The 16,884-nt window shown below is 38.7% G+C and overlaps 1 protein-coding gene across 3 annotated transcripts in view; it reads left to right on the top strand.

Annotated features, from left to right (window-relative positions):
- Positions 1 to 16,884, top strand: part of aqr (aquarius intron-binding spliceosomal factor) — a 79,643-nt gene that overhangs the window by 52,502 nt on the left and 10,257 nt on the right. For all 3 annotated transcript variants that reach the window (XM_069916667.1, XM_069916666.1, XM_069916665.1), the window contains exons 23-28: positions 7,844 to 7,913; positions 8,018 to 8,128; positions 11,111 to 11,220; positions 12,236 to 12,371; positions 13,039 to 13,248; positions 16,587 to 16,724. In XM_069916667.1, coding sequence (XP_069772768.1) covers positions 7,844 to 7,913; positions 8,018 to 8,128; positions 11,111 to 11,220; positions 12,236 to 12,371; positions 13,039 to 13,248; positions 16,587 to 16,724 — 775 coding nt within the window. The remainder of the gene's footprint in view (positions 1 to 7,843; positions 7,914 to 8,017; positions 8,129 to 11,110; positions 11,221 to 12,235; positions 12,372 to 13,038; positions 13,249 to 16,586; positions 16,725 to 16,884) is intronic.

The raw sequence follows: 16,884 nt of genomic DNA on the forward strand, positions 1-16,884 counted from the left end.
TCTTTTGTTCTTTATATAATTAAAAAAGATTTTAGAATCTTACTTGATATTATTTGCTAACCTCCTTTCATAATTTCTTATTTTCCTTCCTAATCACCTTCTTAGTTGCCTTCTCTAAGTTTTTAAAAGTTTCCCAGACCTCTATCTTCCCATTAATTTTTTGCTACCTTGTTTGCTCTCTCTTTTGCTTTGGCTTTAACTTCCTTCATCAACCATAATTGTCTCATTTTCCCATTCACAACTTTCTTTCCTTTTTGTATGTACCAGTCCTGCGCTTACCTCATTTTTTAACAGAAACTCCAGCCATTGCTGATCAGCTGTTTTCCCTAATATTGGCTTTTTCAATCGACTCTGGCCAGATCTTCTCTCCTGCGACTATAATATCCTTTACTCCACTGAAATATCGACACATTGGACTTTAGGCCTTTCTTTTCAAATTTCAAAGTAAACTCAATCATATTATGATCACTGCAGTGGCGGATTAACTATTAGGCGGAAGTCAAGGGGCCCAGAAGGTAAGGGGACCCGTCGTCAAACAACAATAGAAATAAGAGATACCGCAATAGAAATGTTATTTTTAACAATGCCAAAGGGAACAAAGCCACAATACTAAAGTATTTTAAAATTGCAACAACTTGTAGCTTTCAACGCTCCTGTGGATTGGCTGTCACCTATTCAGAAAAAACAACGGGTCCATTCAGGGCGGTGGCAGTGCAATACAGGATCAATGCCATCTTCCTTATCCATAATCCCTCACATAGTTGTAACCTCTGTCTGCTAGCACCAGGGAAACAGTGCTGTCGCTGCCTGCCTTCTCTCTAACTATGTACCCAATTGTCCTTACAACATTAATTCCAATGATGGTAATCATAAAGCAGGTAAATATGAATAACCCATCCACTTCAGGAAATGTTATTTTTTTTATTCAAAAACAGTTGCACAGGAGTGGGACATGGGAGTACTGGAAAAGTAATGTTAATAAAATTGTTTGATCTGATTTGGCCTTGGAGCCAGGCACGGATCAGAAGATGTGGGAGGGCCATGGGGTCGGCGGTGCTGCTGGGCCCTTAAGGCAATGGAGCTGTGCTGGCTGCGGAGTTACACCATTCAGCATTGATTGGTCCAGAGCAGTGGCGCTAGAGAGGCATCTTTAAGTACAGCCTGGGGAAGAGGACTAGGCTGGGGTGGGGAGGGAATTGGTGCAATGGGAGATCCCTGCAGCATTGAGAGCTTGATTTGAATTTTTGTATTGGTAAAATGATCTGAAAGATGGGGGTCAGGTGTTTGGGCAGGGTGCAATTTCAGTGCTTGCCAAAGGTGCAAGATATGCCATAGATATGCCACTGGGTGGGTGGGCATGGCCCACGAATGCCCCCTCCCCCGACGCTGATCCTGGGGGGGGCCTTAACACCCGGCTCAGCCTACGTACCCAGGTGGTAGTTAATCCTCTACTGGATCACTGCCTCCTAAGCTCTCTAATCACCTCTGGTTCATCTGATAGCACCCAATGCAAAATGGCCAATCTCCTGGTGGGCTCATTAACAAGCTGCTCGAAGAAGCCATTCCGTAGGCAATTCCACACACTCTCCCTCCTGGGATCTTATACCAACCTGACTTTCCCAATCTTCTTTCATGTTAAAATCTTCCATTATTTTTGTAACGTCCTGACATGCCTTTTTTATTTCCTGCTGTATTTTGTAGTCCACATTCCGGCTGCTGTTTGGAGGCCTGTATATCACTGCCATTAGGTTCCTTTTACCTTTACCATTCCTTAACTCCAGAATTCTCTTCTGATCCTATGTCAGTTCTTTCCAATTATTTGATATTGTTGTTTACCAGCAAAGCTATGCCACCCCTCTGCCTACCTACCTATCCTTCCGATATACCATGTATCCTTGGACGTTCAGCTTCCAATCACACCTCAGCCACAACTTAGTAATGGACACACCATTGTACTCTCCAATCTGTAACTACTGCAAGATCATCCACCTTGTTTCTAATGCTGCGAGTATTTAAGTAGACTAGGTTTTGTATGTACTGTGTCTCTGTCATCCCTCCACTTACAATTTTTCCTGGTTTATTTCCATTTTGCCCTTCATCAGCTCTGACTCTCTGGTTCCCATCCCCCAGCAAAATTAGTTTAAATCTTCCTTAACAGCCAGATTTAATAAAATCTGCCTGCCAGGATGTTGGACCCCTTTGGGTTTAGGTATATTCCATTGTTTTTAGGTCGTACCTTCCCCAGAAGAGATCTCAGTGATCCAAGAATCTAAAGCCCTGCCCTCTGCACCAGTTTCTCAGCCATGCATTTATCTGCCTGATCTTGCTATTTTTGCCCTCACTAGCATGACACACAGACAGTAATCCTGAGTTTACCATGCTGGAGATCCTGCTTCTCAGCTTCCTTCCTAATTCCTTGCATTCTCTCTTCAGGATATCCACGTTGATCTTTCCTATGTCATTGGTACCAACATAAACCAAGATGCCTGGCTGTTCATCCCCTCTCCTCAGAATGTTTTGTACCCAGTCAGAGACATCTCATACCCTGGCACCTGGGAGATAACACACCATCTGGGTGTCTTTATCAGGCCTCCTCACGATTGAATCGCTGATCACAACCGCATGTTTCTTCACCTTCTGCATCACAGTGCCAAGACTCATTGCCAGAGACCTGGTCACCATAGTTGTCCCTGTCAGGTCATCCTCAGCAATACTATCCAGAACAATATACTGGTTGCTGAAGGGGATGAGCACAGAGGTGCTCTGTACTAATTCCCTGTACCTCCTGTCTATTATCTCTTCACTGTCTCTAATGAGCTGTAAGTCATCAAGCTGCAGCTCTAGTTCCTTGACTCGGTCCCTATGGAGCTGCATCTCGTTGCACCTGGCACAGATGTAGGCATCGGGGAGGCTTAGAGTTTCCCAGGGACCCCACATCTGACACTATCTGAGCACTAGCCCTACTGTCATACAGCCTAGTCTATAAACAGTTTAATAAGTAATACACAGTTCACATATCCACACTATAATCCTCGTCTCTTGCCTGTTCTCACTGAAGCCTGTTGACCCAAAGCCTTACCACTCTGACGATGACTTTTCTGCTACACAGATGCTCACTTTATGCCCAAAATTCTTATTTGCTGTAGCCAAAGAGGCACTTGTGAAGAAAAGCTATGATAATAAACTAATTAAATTAAAAAGAACAGATTATAATTTAAATGGTGAAAAACTGCAGAATTCTGTAGTGCAGAAGGACTTGGGAATGCTTGTGCATGAATTGGAAAAAGTCGGGTTGCAGGTACAGCAGGTTATTAAGGCAAATGAAAGGTTGGGCTTCATCACTAGAGGAATTGAATTCTAGAGTAGGGAGGTCATGCTGCAACTGTACTGGTGTGGCAGGATCTGGAGTACTGTGTGCAGTTTTGGTTTCCGTACTTGAGGAAGGATTATACTGGCCTTGGAAGCAGTCCAGAGGAGGTTCACCAGGTTGATCCCGAGATGAGGGGGTTGACCTATGAGGAGAGACTAAATCGCCTGGGATTATACTCACTCAAATTCAGAAGAGTGAGAAGAGATCTTGTAGAAGCATATACAATTATGAAAGAGATAGATAAGATTGAGGCAAGAAAATTGTTTTCACTGGTAGGTGAGACCAGAACTAGGGGACACAGCCTCAAGGTTCAGGGGAGTAGATTTAAGACTGAGATGAGGAAAAACTGTTTTTCCCAGAGAGTAGTGAATATGTGGAATTCTCTACCCAGGGAAAATAGTTGCGGCTACTTCATTAAACATATTTAAAGTTAGTTAGATAGATTTTTACATTAAAAAAAGGAATTAAGTGCTATGGGGAAAAGGCAGGTGGGTGGAGTTGAGTCAATGATCAGATCAGCTAAGATCTTATTGAATGGCGGTGCAGGCTCGATGGGCCAGATGGCCAACTCCTCCTCCTATTTCTTATGTTCTTATATTCACAGTAATCCAAGTGCAAAAAAAAGTGACTCGCCATAGTTCAGACACTCCATGATTAATATATTAGTATATATACTGATAGCTGTTGGAAATAAACTGTTCTTGATTCCAGAGGTGCTGGCTTTCAGGCTTATTTACCTTCTGCCCGAATGTAGCAATTAAAAGAGGTTGTGACCAAGGGGATGGAGTCCTAATAGATGTCAACAATGGATGGGAAATCAGAATCTGTGATGGACCTGGCTACGTTTGCAACCTCTGCAGACTTCTGCATTCTGGGGCACTTGTATTAGCCAAACCAGGCTGTTATACAACCAGTCAGTATACTTCCCACAGTATATCTGTAGAAGTTAGATGGAGAATCCAGTGCTATGCCAAATCTTCTGAGAAAGTTGAGGTGCTGGTCTGTCTTATCGGTTGCCTCGATCTGCTGGCTTCAGGAAAGTTCTTCTGTGATGTGTACTCCCAGGAGCAACAAGGTACCAACCATCTCCTCCTATTCAATGCAGACAGGTGTGTGGTTCCTCAGCCTTCCTACAATCAACAATAAGCTCCTTGGTCTTGGTGATATTAAGAGCAAGGTTATTGCTCTGGCACCATTCAACCAGGTTGTTGATCACCATCCTGTATTTTGACTCCTCATTTCCAGACATTTGGCCAACAACAGTGGAGTCATTAGTGAATTTATGTATCGAGTTGGAGCTGAACTTGGCTATCTAGTGTACAAAGTGAACTAAACATACAGCCTGGGGTGCACCTGTAGTCAGCATGGAGGAGGTGATGTTGCCGATCTGCACTGATTGGGGTCTGCTGATTATTAAGTCGGCAAGCCAGTGGCAGAAGAATGGACAGAGTCCCAGTTCCTTTAGCTTGGTTATGAATTTTGCTGGTATGATGGTGTTGAACGCCAAGCTTTAGTCAATGAACAACCGCCTGATTTAGGCATTTCTGTGGGCGAGGTGATCAAGTGCAATGGAGGGCCAGCAAGATGGCATATACTGCTGAACTGTTCTGATAATGGGTGTATTAAAGATCCTTCTTGAAATGAATTGATTCACTGCATAACCAAATTCTCAAAGGCGATGTCTGTGCCAGTGAAGAATGTCACCTTGCTCTTCTTGGCCACCGTAATAATGGATGCCTATTTGAAGCAGATGGGGATCGATTTAAAATGTCAGCAAAATCTCCTTGTACAGCTGGTCCTGATATTAACACCATCATTGGAATTCACACTGTAGATGGTACCATATCAGGGCTCATAGCCTTTGTTGTATCTGCTATGCACATCTATTTCTTGGTGTAATACAGCACAGAAAGGGACCTTTCAGCTCACCATGGCAGTGCCAACATTTTTGCGGTTCTTATGCTAGTTGCCTGCATGAGATACATATACTGTATTTGTTTACCACCTGGAATGAATCAAATTGGCTGAAAGTTGGCTTTAGTCATAGTAAGGACTTCAGGGGAAGGCAAGTTGGTTATCTGTTTAATTCTATTATTTAACAATGTCTCCAAACCCTTCATCTTTCTAGTTTGTGTGTTCTAAGCATCATCTGCATGAATGTGCATTTTCATTGATGCATCGCCATCTAATTAATTCAACTTTAGATTTTATCTGCTGTCATGGAGTTGTACATCTCTGTTAATAACAGTCTGCTTTTGCCATTTATAATTTCTGTAGCCTTGCATTATTGCTTCTTAGTTTCTCAATCTTTAACAAATTGGGGGTTATTGGCTCTCCACTGACCACCGAGACAGAGGTGCACCAAAGAAAAGGTACAAGGACTGCCTAAAGAAAGCTCTTGGTGCCTGCCACGTTGACCATCGCCAGTGGGCTGATATCACCTCAAACCGTGCATCTTGGCACCTCACAATTCGGCGGGCAGCAACCTCCTTTGAAGAAGACCGCAGAGCCCACCTCACTGTCAAAAGACAAAGGAGGAAAAACCCAACCCCAACCAACCAATTTTCCCTTGCAACCGCTGCAACCGTGTCTGCCTGTCCCGCATCGGACTTGTCAGCCACAAACGAGCCTGCAGCTGACGTGGACATTACCCCTCCATAAATCTTCGTCCACAAAGCCAAGCCAAAGAAAGAAAATATGTTCGTTAATTAGTTCAAAGAAGAACCCATCTTCTTACTGTCTTATAGTTTACAGAGCATAGTTGGGGACATTTTGTCTGGATAACCAGATACAAGACATTAGGTTATGACTTAGAGATGTTTATAATTATACACAGCTGTTTGAAGAATTTGACTCTTTGCTATTCTTCAAAGTATTAAAGACCTCAATGTATTTTAGTTTGGAATTCTACCTTCCAAAGCAAATGCCTCCTTGTTGAATAAAGCCTTTTCTATTTATTAGCTCTCAGTATTCAGTCATTCAGGTTTTTCAGTAACCATAAGGAACACTTGTTGATGCTCCAAATAAATCTCCTGCATTGTTCGTCAAACTAGATTGATTGTCTTCCTTGATGGTGAGACTAAGATGATGGAAACCTTGTTTCTTAATGCTATTAATGGTGATGGAGTGCAACTGCTATGCTGGCCCACTATGCCTCCTGCATTACCACTTTAAGCTGCTGGATCTTTTCTGAATATAAATGTATTCCATTAAGCACAGTTGAATTTGCATTCAACACAAGATCTCTTCAGTATAAAGATGGCAGTTTCATCTCCATCGGACCATGCAGTGGTCTCTCCCATATATATTGTCATAAGCAGGTACATCTGCAAAAGCAAACCTGGCAAGGAAAAGGGAGTGTGGATTTACTCACCTCCTGGTGACTATATGCTCAGAGGGCTTGACTGGAAAGTTCAGCAGTGGACCAACTTGACATCGAATTTTAGTGACTCCTTGCAGACTAGTTCATTTATTTCTTATGTCCTTACAAATATAACCCCAAATCGCCTTTGCCTTTCCCAGCAGTTCTTATTTGGATCCTGTCAATCTCCTGACATCAAGCTGTTATTTTTTTTTACTGTTCTGTTAAAAATATCAGCACAGATATTTTTTAACCAGTAACAACCTATTTTTTTCTGCTTAAAATGGGATATTATTACAATTGCTTTAGTTTGACACAAGCAATAAAGTGTATACACTGCATCTCAAGGCTGAGGAATAAGAAAATGCAGTGTTTTTGTTTATGACACTTGTCATAAGAAACCGTGTTTCTTACTAGCTGGGTAATGTTAGAGAAAGGTGATGGCTATGTTCCTTCCCTTTTTGTTGAAATGTCAAAGGCATCATCATTTCCAAACTTCTTTCAACCATCCAAGTGAATATATCTGATTGGCTATGTTTCCAAATTTTTATCTTAAATTCGTTTTTTTCCTGTCTTTTTAGATTTGGTTCTTGTTTATTTGACTTCTGCAGTCGGATTGAGGGATTCAATGCATCTTGAACAAATAAATGTTTTTTTTAGAAAACCAATGAATACCATGCAGCTTTCAGGCAACAGGGTCACAACTCTTTTTAAGGTCAACCACTACTTTGGACAAATGGAATTCACCTTATCAGCACTCAACTGTATTAAAAAGTCAAAGCTATCAGGAGATTGAAGGATGCATTTTGGGCAGTTGTGTTTAAAAATAGGTTTTGTTTGCAACAGTGATAGCATTAGAGCATTACCAAGAAACATGAAGGCCAGGGAATGGCTGCAGGAGGCAGACTAGACTAGATTTTAAAGAGATGTAGGTGGTCCAAAAGTGAAGATATTGGAAATTGAAGGTGATATTAGGGTCATGTCATCCCTGAAAACATGAGTAAGCCATTAAATCAATCCAATATGTTTTTTGTTTCCTCTTGTGATTACAATATGTATGTGCATGTAGCACATTTTTATCTGTGTTCAAACTTGTTTTTTTTAAATTGCAGAAACACAATTCAGTTTACACCTACACAGATAGAAGCAATTCGAGCTGGCATGCAACCAGGCCTTACAATGGTATCATTTTGTTTTTGCTTATTCAACCCCCTTCTCTAATTTTAACAAATATTTGTATGTTGTGATGGTCCCTTTTTCTTCATTGCTCTCTTGCTATGTTTCAGGTGGTAGGACCACCAGGTACAGGAAAAACTGATGTGGCTGTCCAAATCATTTCTAACTTGTATCATAACTTCCCAGAGCAAAGGACTCTCATTGTGACCCATTCTAACCAGGTACCTTCACAATAAATATGATTAATCTACTTGTTAAGATCTTGTACTGTCAAGCTTGAGAAATGTTAATGAAGATTTCATGTGCAGTACACGTCTCAATAAAACTTTCATTTATTGAAGGTGTGCATGAATTGCCCTGAGAAGCTGAATCATTTTTTGAAAAGGAAATGGTTTATTTCTGACTGGTCAAGAGTTTAAACTGATGTTACCTATATTGATTTATTTAAGTGAAGGCCTGTTTTATTTCTATTTGGATGTTGATGCATAGTAGATTGTTTTTTTTTCATTCTTCATGATCCATTATCAGGATCTTGAATACTTAGTTCAGAATATGACATTTAGTGCATTTTTGTCTACCCAAAAAACATTTTTAACAGTTTCAGAAGAACATTTTAGCTGCATAATTATGATTTTTTTAAAATTATGTCAGCCTTATGCTTTTCAACTGAAAGTTTGTCATTGAAGATATTTTAGAGGAAGTAAGTTTAGCTCCATTTCTACATGACCTTGATGACCAATATTGAGAAAGTCTGTCCTTTTAACCAGATTTAAAATAGATTGCAGGCAGGGGATGACAGCATTTGGCACAGTTTGCCTACTGTCCTGTCCTGTTAATGCTTTCAGTTAGTGTGGAAATGACCAGTTTGAATGTGTAATGTTAATTTGAACAGTTTAAAATCCTGTTGAAGTATCTGTGTTTAACTGATAAATGGAAAAACTAGATCATATCCGTTTGTCTCATTTACAGTTTTCCATCTCTTTTATAAGAAGAATACCTTTTCTGATTTGTCAAGTTACTAGGTAGAAATTCCTGTTGATCTTCACCTTTGTTGAGGAAATGCTTGTTGTATTCACCAACTTAATCTATTTCAAGATAACATTTAATTTTCTTTTTAAAAATGTTCCGGTTTTTGAAAATCCTTTGCCCATTCAGAATTTTTTTTTTAATAAATGTTGACTTTCCCTTCTCCTGGCACTGTTGCCATTTGACTTGCCTCCTCTAGTTAAAAAGAACTCTGCCAAAGTGATTACCTGTCATATATATTAAAATATACAAGTAATCTGGATGTTAATTGATCAGAGGCCAATTTTAAATCTTCATGCTACAATGACATAAACCGAGTGCAGCATTGATTTAAGGTATTTAAGAATGCACAAAATAATGGTATTAACTTACGGTACGAAAATACAAATAATTATAATCATTAAACAAAATAAAATATTTACTGGAAAAAAAAAACATGCTTTCCCCTTTGCCTCATCACCCTTTGCACTGAAATGGACCCTGAGATTGTTCAGACCTGACACAGAATCTCAGAAATTATTTTTTTCAAAATAGTGCAAGGTAATTCCACCAAGACCTGTCTCCACCTGGTGTCCAGCAGCAGAGCAAACTAATTTATCTGCTGGAGTAAACCCTGGACTTGTGCTTTTACATAACCATGCACAAACCTAGGACTTCAGTTGATTGACAGAATGCAGGTGTCTCTGATCAAAACCAATGGCTAAATTCAATACAATCTGGTCCAGTCTCTGGATACATCATTGCATCAGAGTACTGAGGGACTGCCCTGTCTTTAGAAAATGCAGTGATGCATCTTCTTGCTGTATGATTCCAAGCATTGTCTTCAGAGTTTCATGTTCCACCAAATAAACAATCCTGCTGGCAGAACTGGAGCAGTATCAGTGAGAGAAAAAGAATTATCAACTTTCCAGGACAAAATCCTTTGACAAAACCCAACCACTGAATTCCTCCTGCAGATTGCTTTTTGCTCCAGATTCAAGTATCGCTTGTGTGCAGCAGATTTTTGAGGAGAAATTATTATTTTTCCAAAGAGATATTGTATGACTGTTGGCTTTGTAAAACTGATTTTTTTATTCCAGAAAGTTACTTCTTTTGCATCTACATGTTAAGAGATGATTCAAGAAGAAACAATGCATGCTTCCTTGTTACCAAACACATTCTGCACAACACTTGCTATTTCAGACACAATATGAATTGTTCAATTAGCTCAGCTAATTGTGCACAATTTGACTACAGTCCTTGTGGCTTGTTTCTGAAATGGACTAGAGATGAATGACAAAGGAATAATATGCAAACATAATTGGATAAGAACTAGGTTTCAGTACGGTTAATTTAGCAGTTTAATTTCTGCAGTCGTATTACTTAAATCTTCCCAAACTCATCACAGTTTGACTAATCTTTAACCTTTGGCAAGCAATAAAAAAATGGAAATTGTAGGATCTTAGCAGATGAATGTGCCACCACAAAAATGAAAGTTTAGCAAAGGAACAAAAAAAACAGATCAAGTCACAATAGGGCAAAGATCTATCAAACATTTGACAAAGAATTTTACAAAATGCTTTTCCTTTTTGGTTTTTACATAGATGTCTTGTAGCAGCCTAATTTCCATTTAAAGTGAAAGATTTTGTAGGGAGATTTCTTTCAGGCTCTCTCTAGAGAGAGGTTCAAAAAATCTGGTCGTCTGCATGTGTAGATGTCATTTCAGATGAAATATTAAGCCACCTCTCACCTGTCCTTTAATGGGTATGAAATAAGTTTGCACTATTTTATATATTATTATCCATTGACATTTGTAATATTATGATCCCATTAGCTGCATAACTGCTGCATTAAATGAATTAACCATACATCCAGAGTACTTATTGACTGGAATATATTTTGGGACAAAATAAGGAAAAGTGGTGTTTGGGCAGACTTTTACCTTTCATTCCTATAAGGTAGACGGTTTTCAGATTTTGTGCTAGAAGTGAATCAATGCAAGTAAATTGACATTTTCCTAATAACTAAAAATAAATGATTCAAAATTGACACCATTTGTGAGTCAAACTGATATCCCTCAAGGCCTGCAAGTGTTACAGAAATAAGTTTCTTTTCATACTTTGCACCAGCTGTTTTGTCTTTTTGAAAGTTATTCTCAGTTCTAAAAAACTCTGCCATCTGTTGCTGTCATTCCACAGGCTTTGAACCAACTGTTTGAGAAGATCATGGCTCTGGACATTGATGAGCGTCACCTTCTTCGGCTGGGTCATGGTGAAGAGGAACTGGAGACTGAGAAGGATTTCAGCAGGTTAGAAACTGAGGGCGGTGGAATTGGATGAAGGGTAAAACAAAACTAAGATGAACTAGTTGATGAAAATTGATCCTTTGTTTTCACTATTTTAAATTGGAGGAACTGGAACGTTTCATTTGAAAACTCGAACAAAAATGCTTTCTTAAAATCAGAAACCAGTTTTAAGAAATTGGCCCTTAAAGTTACTTTGCACAAGTACGAAGTGATTATATTTATTGCAGCAGACTTCACAAAAACCTGGTGTATAATTTCTGAATTCACTTGGCATCAGATTGACTCTAAATGTACTCAAACAAAAAAAAAATCTGTTTGGTTATCTATGTTGGTCCGTTCAAAAAACATAAAGGCTAATTGGGCACTATTACTGTCTCATAGGCAGGTGGTCTGTCTTTTCTAGTGATATGCACAATTTTCATATTAATTTCAACCAAAACCACTAAAGCGCAAATGTAGCATCCATCTTGTGTTTAGTGGTATTCCATGAGCAGTGTTTGGGTGGCCTCCTCCATTTCTGATGATAATGGTTGAGAACAGAATGTTGATCAAAACGCACAGAAAACGCATTATGCTTTGAATAGCTTCTTAGTTCTTTATTTCCCTTTTGTACAATGTTCAATTTCCTTCCTGAAGGATTCTACCTTCAATAATGCAGCATTTCTCTACAATGTAAAGTTGAAGGTTAGCTAAGGTATGTGAGCAATGGAATGAGGTTTGAATCTGTGGTCAAGAGCAAAAGTAATTGAGCCAAGCTGATTTCTTAGAAAGAATAATATTTGCATAATAAGTTATGATTTTTATATATTGATGAGCTTCTGACTTTGTGGACCTAAAGATTTTTTATTCATCTATGTTTTACATTCACCGATTAATGCTAAAACTTTACCTCTTAACCATTTGATCATTAATTGTGTAAACCACACTGTGTTTCTCCTTGATTATAGTCCTGATATGTAGCTTTAATTGTATGTGGACCTCCATACCTAGCAGCTCCAATCTTGATTGTTGTTAATAGATATGGTCGAGTAAATTATGTGCTGACTCGGAGACTTGAGTTGTTGCGTGAAGTCGGGCGATTGCAAGAGAGTCTTGGGGTTCCTGGAGATGTCTCCTATACCTGTGAAACAGCTGGACATTTTTACCTGTATCAGGTAAGACATAACTGCATCCAGTACTACGTACTTGATTTATATTTTTTGAGCTTAATTTTTTTTGTTCAATGTTGCAGGGTGCACTATGTGTTTGTTTTTATGACTAATTGGAATGCCTGCTTGCATTAAATGTGTTTTTTATTTAATTTTCTTTCTATATGGGATACTGTTTTCTACTTAAAAAATAGCCTCCAGTCACCATGGTCTAATGCCAGTTCATTCTATAAATTTAGACATACAACCCGGTAACATAATTTTAGCCCACTAGTCCATGCCACCCAACTTACACCCAATTAACCTACACCCCTGTTACTCTTCGAATGGTGGGAGGAAACCGGAGCCATTGCGGAAAATCCACGCAGAGAATGTAAACTCCTTACAGACAATACGGGATTCAAATCCTGGTCACGATCGCTGGCGCTGGAAAGGTGTGGTGCTAACCGCTAAGACATCCATGCCGCCCCACCATTCTTTGTCTCCATCTTGATCTCAACACTTCAATATCACACTGTCCAGCTGGACTATCATTTTAACAATATTTTAATTAGGAATTTCATTTTAGATATTTAAATCATTTGATTTTGCTATACGTAACAAGGAGCACTGGTTTATTCTTGATTATTTCAGCTAGGATTATCAGTATGTTTGTTTCTTTGTTTTAATTCAGGTGATGTCACGTTGGGAGGAATATCTCAGCAAAGTAAAGGCCAAAAGTGGAAAGTCTGGTGATGTTCCAACAGTGTCTGAGTATTTTCCATTCCATAAATACTTTGCAAATGCACCGCAGCCTATTTTTAAAGGTCAATCATATGAAGAAGATATGGAAATAGCTGAAGGGTGTTTCAGGCACATTAATAAAATATTTACACAACTGGAGGTAGGTCACGCATTTAAGAATGGCAGTAACTTGTAATTTTCACAAGCTAAATTTTCACCAGTAGCATAATGTTTGTTTGGTTTTAGTGTTGGTAAAAATCAACACTAATTAATGCACAAAGGATCATGTATTCTGAAATGCATCCATATTAAATGTCAGATTTGATGTTGTGGTGTGTCAGTGTTGATTGTCTCTTATTTGGCAATAGTCATTTTAGCAATGCACGAAATCATAACTAGGCTCCAATTATTAAGTTTCTTAATTATGCTGATCCTTGGGTTATTTTAATAATTGCAAATGATGAAAATCCTGAACACACTAGAACATGAATAGGACTGAAAAATGGCACATGAGCAATGGTGAATGAGGGTGGAGAGCAGAGGTTGCCAGCTTTATTGTTTGATGCTAAAATGTGTTTTATTTTGACCAAATTTTCAAGATTCTGTTGTTCATTAGTTCTGTGACAAACAAATGTTAGGCAGGCACATTTGTATTTTCACCAAACAATATGACAGTTTATACTTTTCAGAATTCATCAAATGCAAAGATAACCACTTAATATTACTTTACTGTGAATCACTTTCCAAAATCCTTCACTCTCAGCTTCTGCAGTGAACACAAGGATTTGTGATCCTTTTTGCCACTGAAACGTAGATAATCTCATTAATTTCTATTGCTGCTATTCTTCTTTTCCCCGACCACCACCCTAAACGTTAAATAATCCTAATCTCAGCTCCAAACCAGCAGTGTTTGCTATCTTTCACATTAAATTGCTGACCATCCAACCTCAGTCCCAAGACCCATATTTGATGATAATGAGAGCAATTCTTTGAATTGCTGTACTTCAACTTCAAACACCTTGTCAACATGCTGCTCAAAAAAAACCTACAACCCTTTTGTCAAAACAAATGATTGCCTCCCCTCCCACACTAATGTATATTCTGTCATGTCTTTGAAAGCATTGTAGTATCCTCACCACCCCCTCAAGATTGTGGCCATATTTCCAAAACCTCTGTTTCAGTTTGTCCTGTTGAATTTTCTCCCTGAAGTGGTATTAGTGTGATACATATCAAAATCATCTTGCCACTTCATGTGATTATGAACAATGGTAATCTCATTATGTATATCTAGGCAACTTTAACATCACCTTCATTGCCACTCAATTACCTGGGAACAACCTCACCTATATTTTTATCTCTTCAACTGAAGCCACAGAATTAATTGCAGTAGCTTGAAAAATCTATCCTTGGCCCCACCATTTTTCCAAATATGGGTTGTACTTCAGCAAAATCCTCTTAAGTTAAAGAATTGCTCAATACATTTACAGTGTGAATACCATCTTTATTCATCTCCACTTTTCTTGGCTATTCTACTTTCTCTAAATGGTCAGAATTGTCCAGTATCCAGTAGTACAGTGTTTCTCAACCTTTTTCTTTCCACTCACATACCACTTTAATTATTCCCTATACCATAGGTGCTCTGTGGTAAGGGATTGCTTAAGGTGGTATGTGAGTGGGAAGAAAAAGTTTGAAAACCACTGTTTTAATCATACCTTATGTGCACAGTTTCATAACTCCAAAGGAAATGAGCCAATTACAATTTCTCTCAAGCAAAATATTTCAGTAAGAACCTTAAGCAATCCCTTACTAATCACAGAGGACTAATGGCATCAGGATTGCGGAAAGTGGTTTGTGAATGGAAAGAAAAGGGTTGAGAACTACTGCAGTAGTAGATAAGCAGAAATTTCTACAACTACAGGAAATAGTGAAACTATTGTCTTTGGTTCCCATTAGAAACTGCCGGTGCCTAAATCTGAACTAAACTGTTGCAAATTTAGAGTTATGTGCAGCCCTGGAAAGAATACTTTATTGCTGAGATAAATTTATCCAAAATGTACTGCCAGCCATGTCTTGACCCACACTTAGCTTGTACTCCTGTGCCTCTATGCTAGCTTGCCCACGCTGGCTGACGGTAAAGCCATGGCCTGAATTTAAAATTATCAGCCACACCTGAATGCTGAGTCTGAAACCAAATAATGCAACAACATCCTGAGCATTTTGCTGATCTGGCAAGAGATCAGTTTAACGTTTTGTCCGTCTGCTGAGAACTCCAATCATGCAACACTGAAGTGTCAAGTGTTCTGAGTCCGAGGGGAAAAAATAAAATTATTTAAAAATAAAAACCTGTGAATGTGGCTGGAAAAAATGGTGCTAATGAAGAAGGACTGTAATGAATATAAAATGTATGTAATGGAAAATAATTGGTAGGTCAAGGAATTGAATTGTGAATGAAAAATTGTTTAAGTACAATAGTATGGCTTCTACAAGAACAGAAAGGATAGTCATGGAAAAAAGATCATTTACTGTCAGGAAAAACGAGGGTGGAGATTTTGAGGAGAGGATAGCATATTCGGGAAACAACAATACCAAGAAGCTTAATGTATCATGGCACGCTTTGACACAGGTTACTATTGAGAGCAGTTGGAGCATCTTTTGATATGGAGTAATATAATTGTACAGGTATAATTATAGAAACAAACAAAAATAAAGTTAGAATTCTTTTGGACAGCCTGTATTTCAAAACTGCTGTTGCAGTGGGATTTCATGCCTTGGGCGATTTTTTTTTTTTTTAATATAAATTATTATTTTTTTTAAAAATGGTGTACTTACCGTAAATAATCGTGTAGAATGAGTTTCGTATAAATTGCTAAACCCCCCCCTCCCGCCATTTTTGAGGGGGAAAAGGGAAATTTTTTTTACCCTCATGTATAATATGACCCCCCTCTTCCCCTCGTCCATCTGAGTCCCGCTGGCGTCTCTCCCCCTCGCCCACCCGATTCACACTGGTGTCTCTCTCCCCCTTCGCCCGCTCGAGTCGCGCTGCCGTCAATGTAGGCAGCTGCTGATAATCTTACTTATCGTAAAACCTGGCAGAATTTTTTTTTTAAATTTACTCCCATGTATCATGCGACCCCCCCCACTTTGAGCTTGAATTTCAGTACAAAATATTTTGCATTATACTCTAATATTTACAGTAGTCGAAAGTACCAATGCCTCCAGAAACAAGACAAGTCCTTACTTTTTATGAGTGGTGGATCTCCCATCCATATAGAGTTGCAATGATTTGTTCTATTTATTTTTTGAAAAAATGAAAATTGTAGCAATGAGCTTATTTTCTAATCTCTACATAATACATTTTCTGGACATCATTGGTATTGAGAAGCCGGTGGGTAAGCTTCATTTTTTTTTTCTTTTTTATATAATCTAGTCATTGCTTTGCTCTGGAATACTTTAAACTAAGTATTCATTTTTAATCTGCTTTCTTGGTAATTTTTGTAGGAATTTCGGGCATTTGAGCTACTACGCAGTGGACTGGACAGATCAAAGTATTTATTGGTGAAAGAAGCAAAGATCATTGCTATGACATGTACTCATGCTGCCTTAAAACGACATGACCTGGTCGAGCTGGGCTTTAAGGTAGAGCATGTTTGAATCTCTTAATACATTATTCTTGGAAGAGGCTCAAATATTTCAGAGCTGCTTATCTCTTGATACATGAAGCATGTTATATTTTAAGCCTCTTCCTTTGTACAAAATAATTTGAGCACTTAAACAACAAAACTAAAAGCTTATATTG

Source organism: Narcine bancroftii, chromosome 2, assembly GCF_036971445.1.
Source record: "Narcine bancroftii isolate sNarBan1 chromosome 2, sNarBan1.hap1, whole genome shotgun sequence".
Taxonomy (NCBI): Eukaryota; Metazoa; Chordata; class Chondrichthyes; order Torpediniformes; family Narcinidae; genus Narcine; species Narcine bancroftii.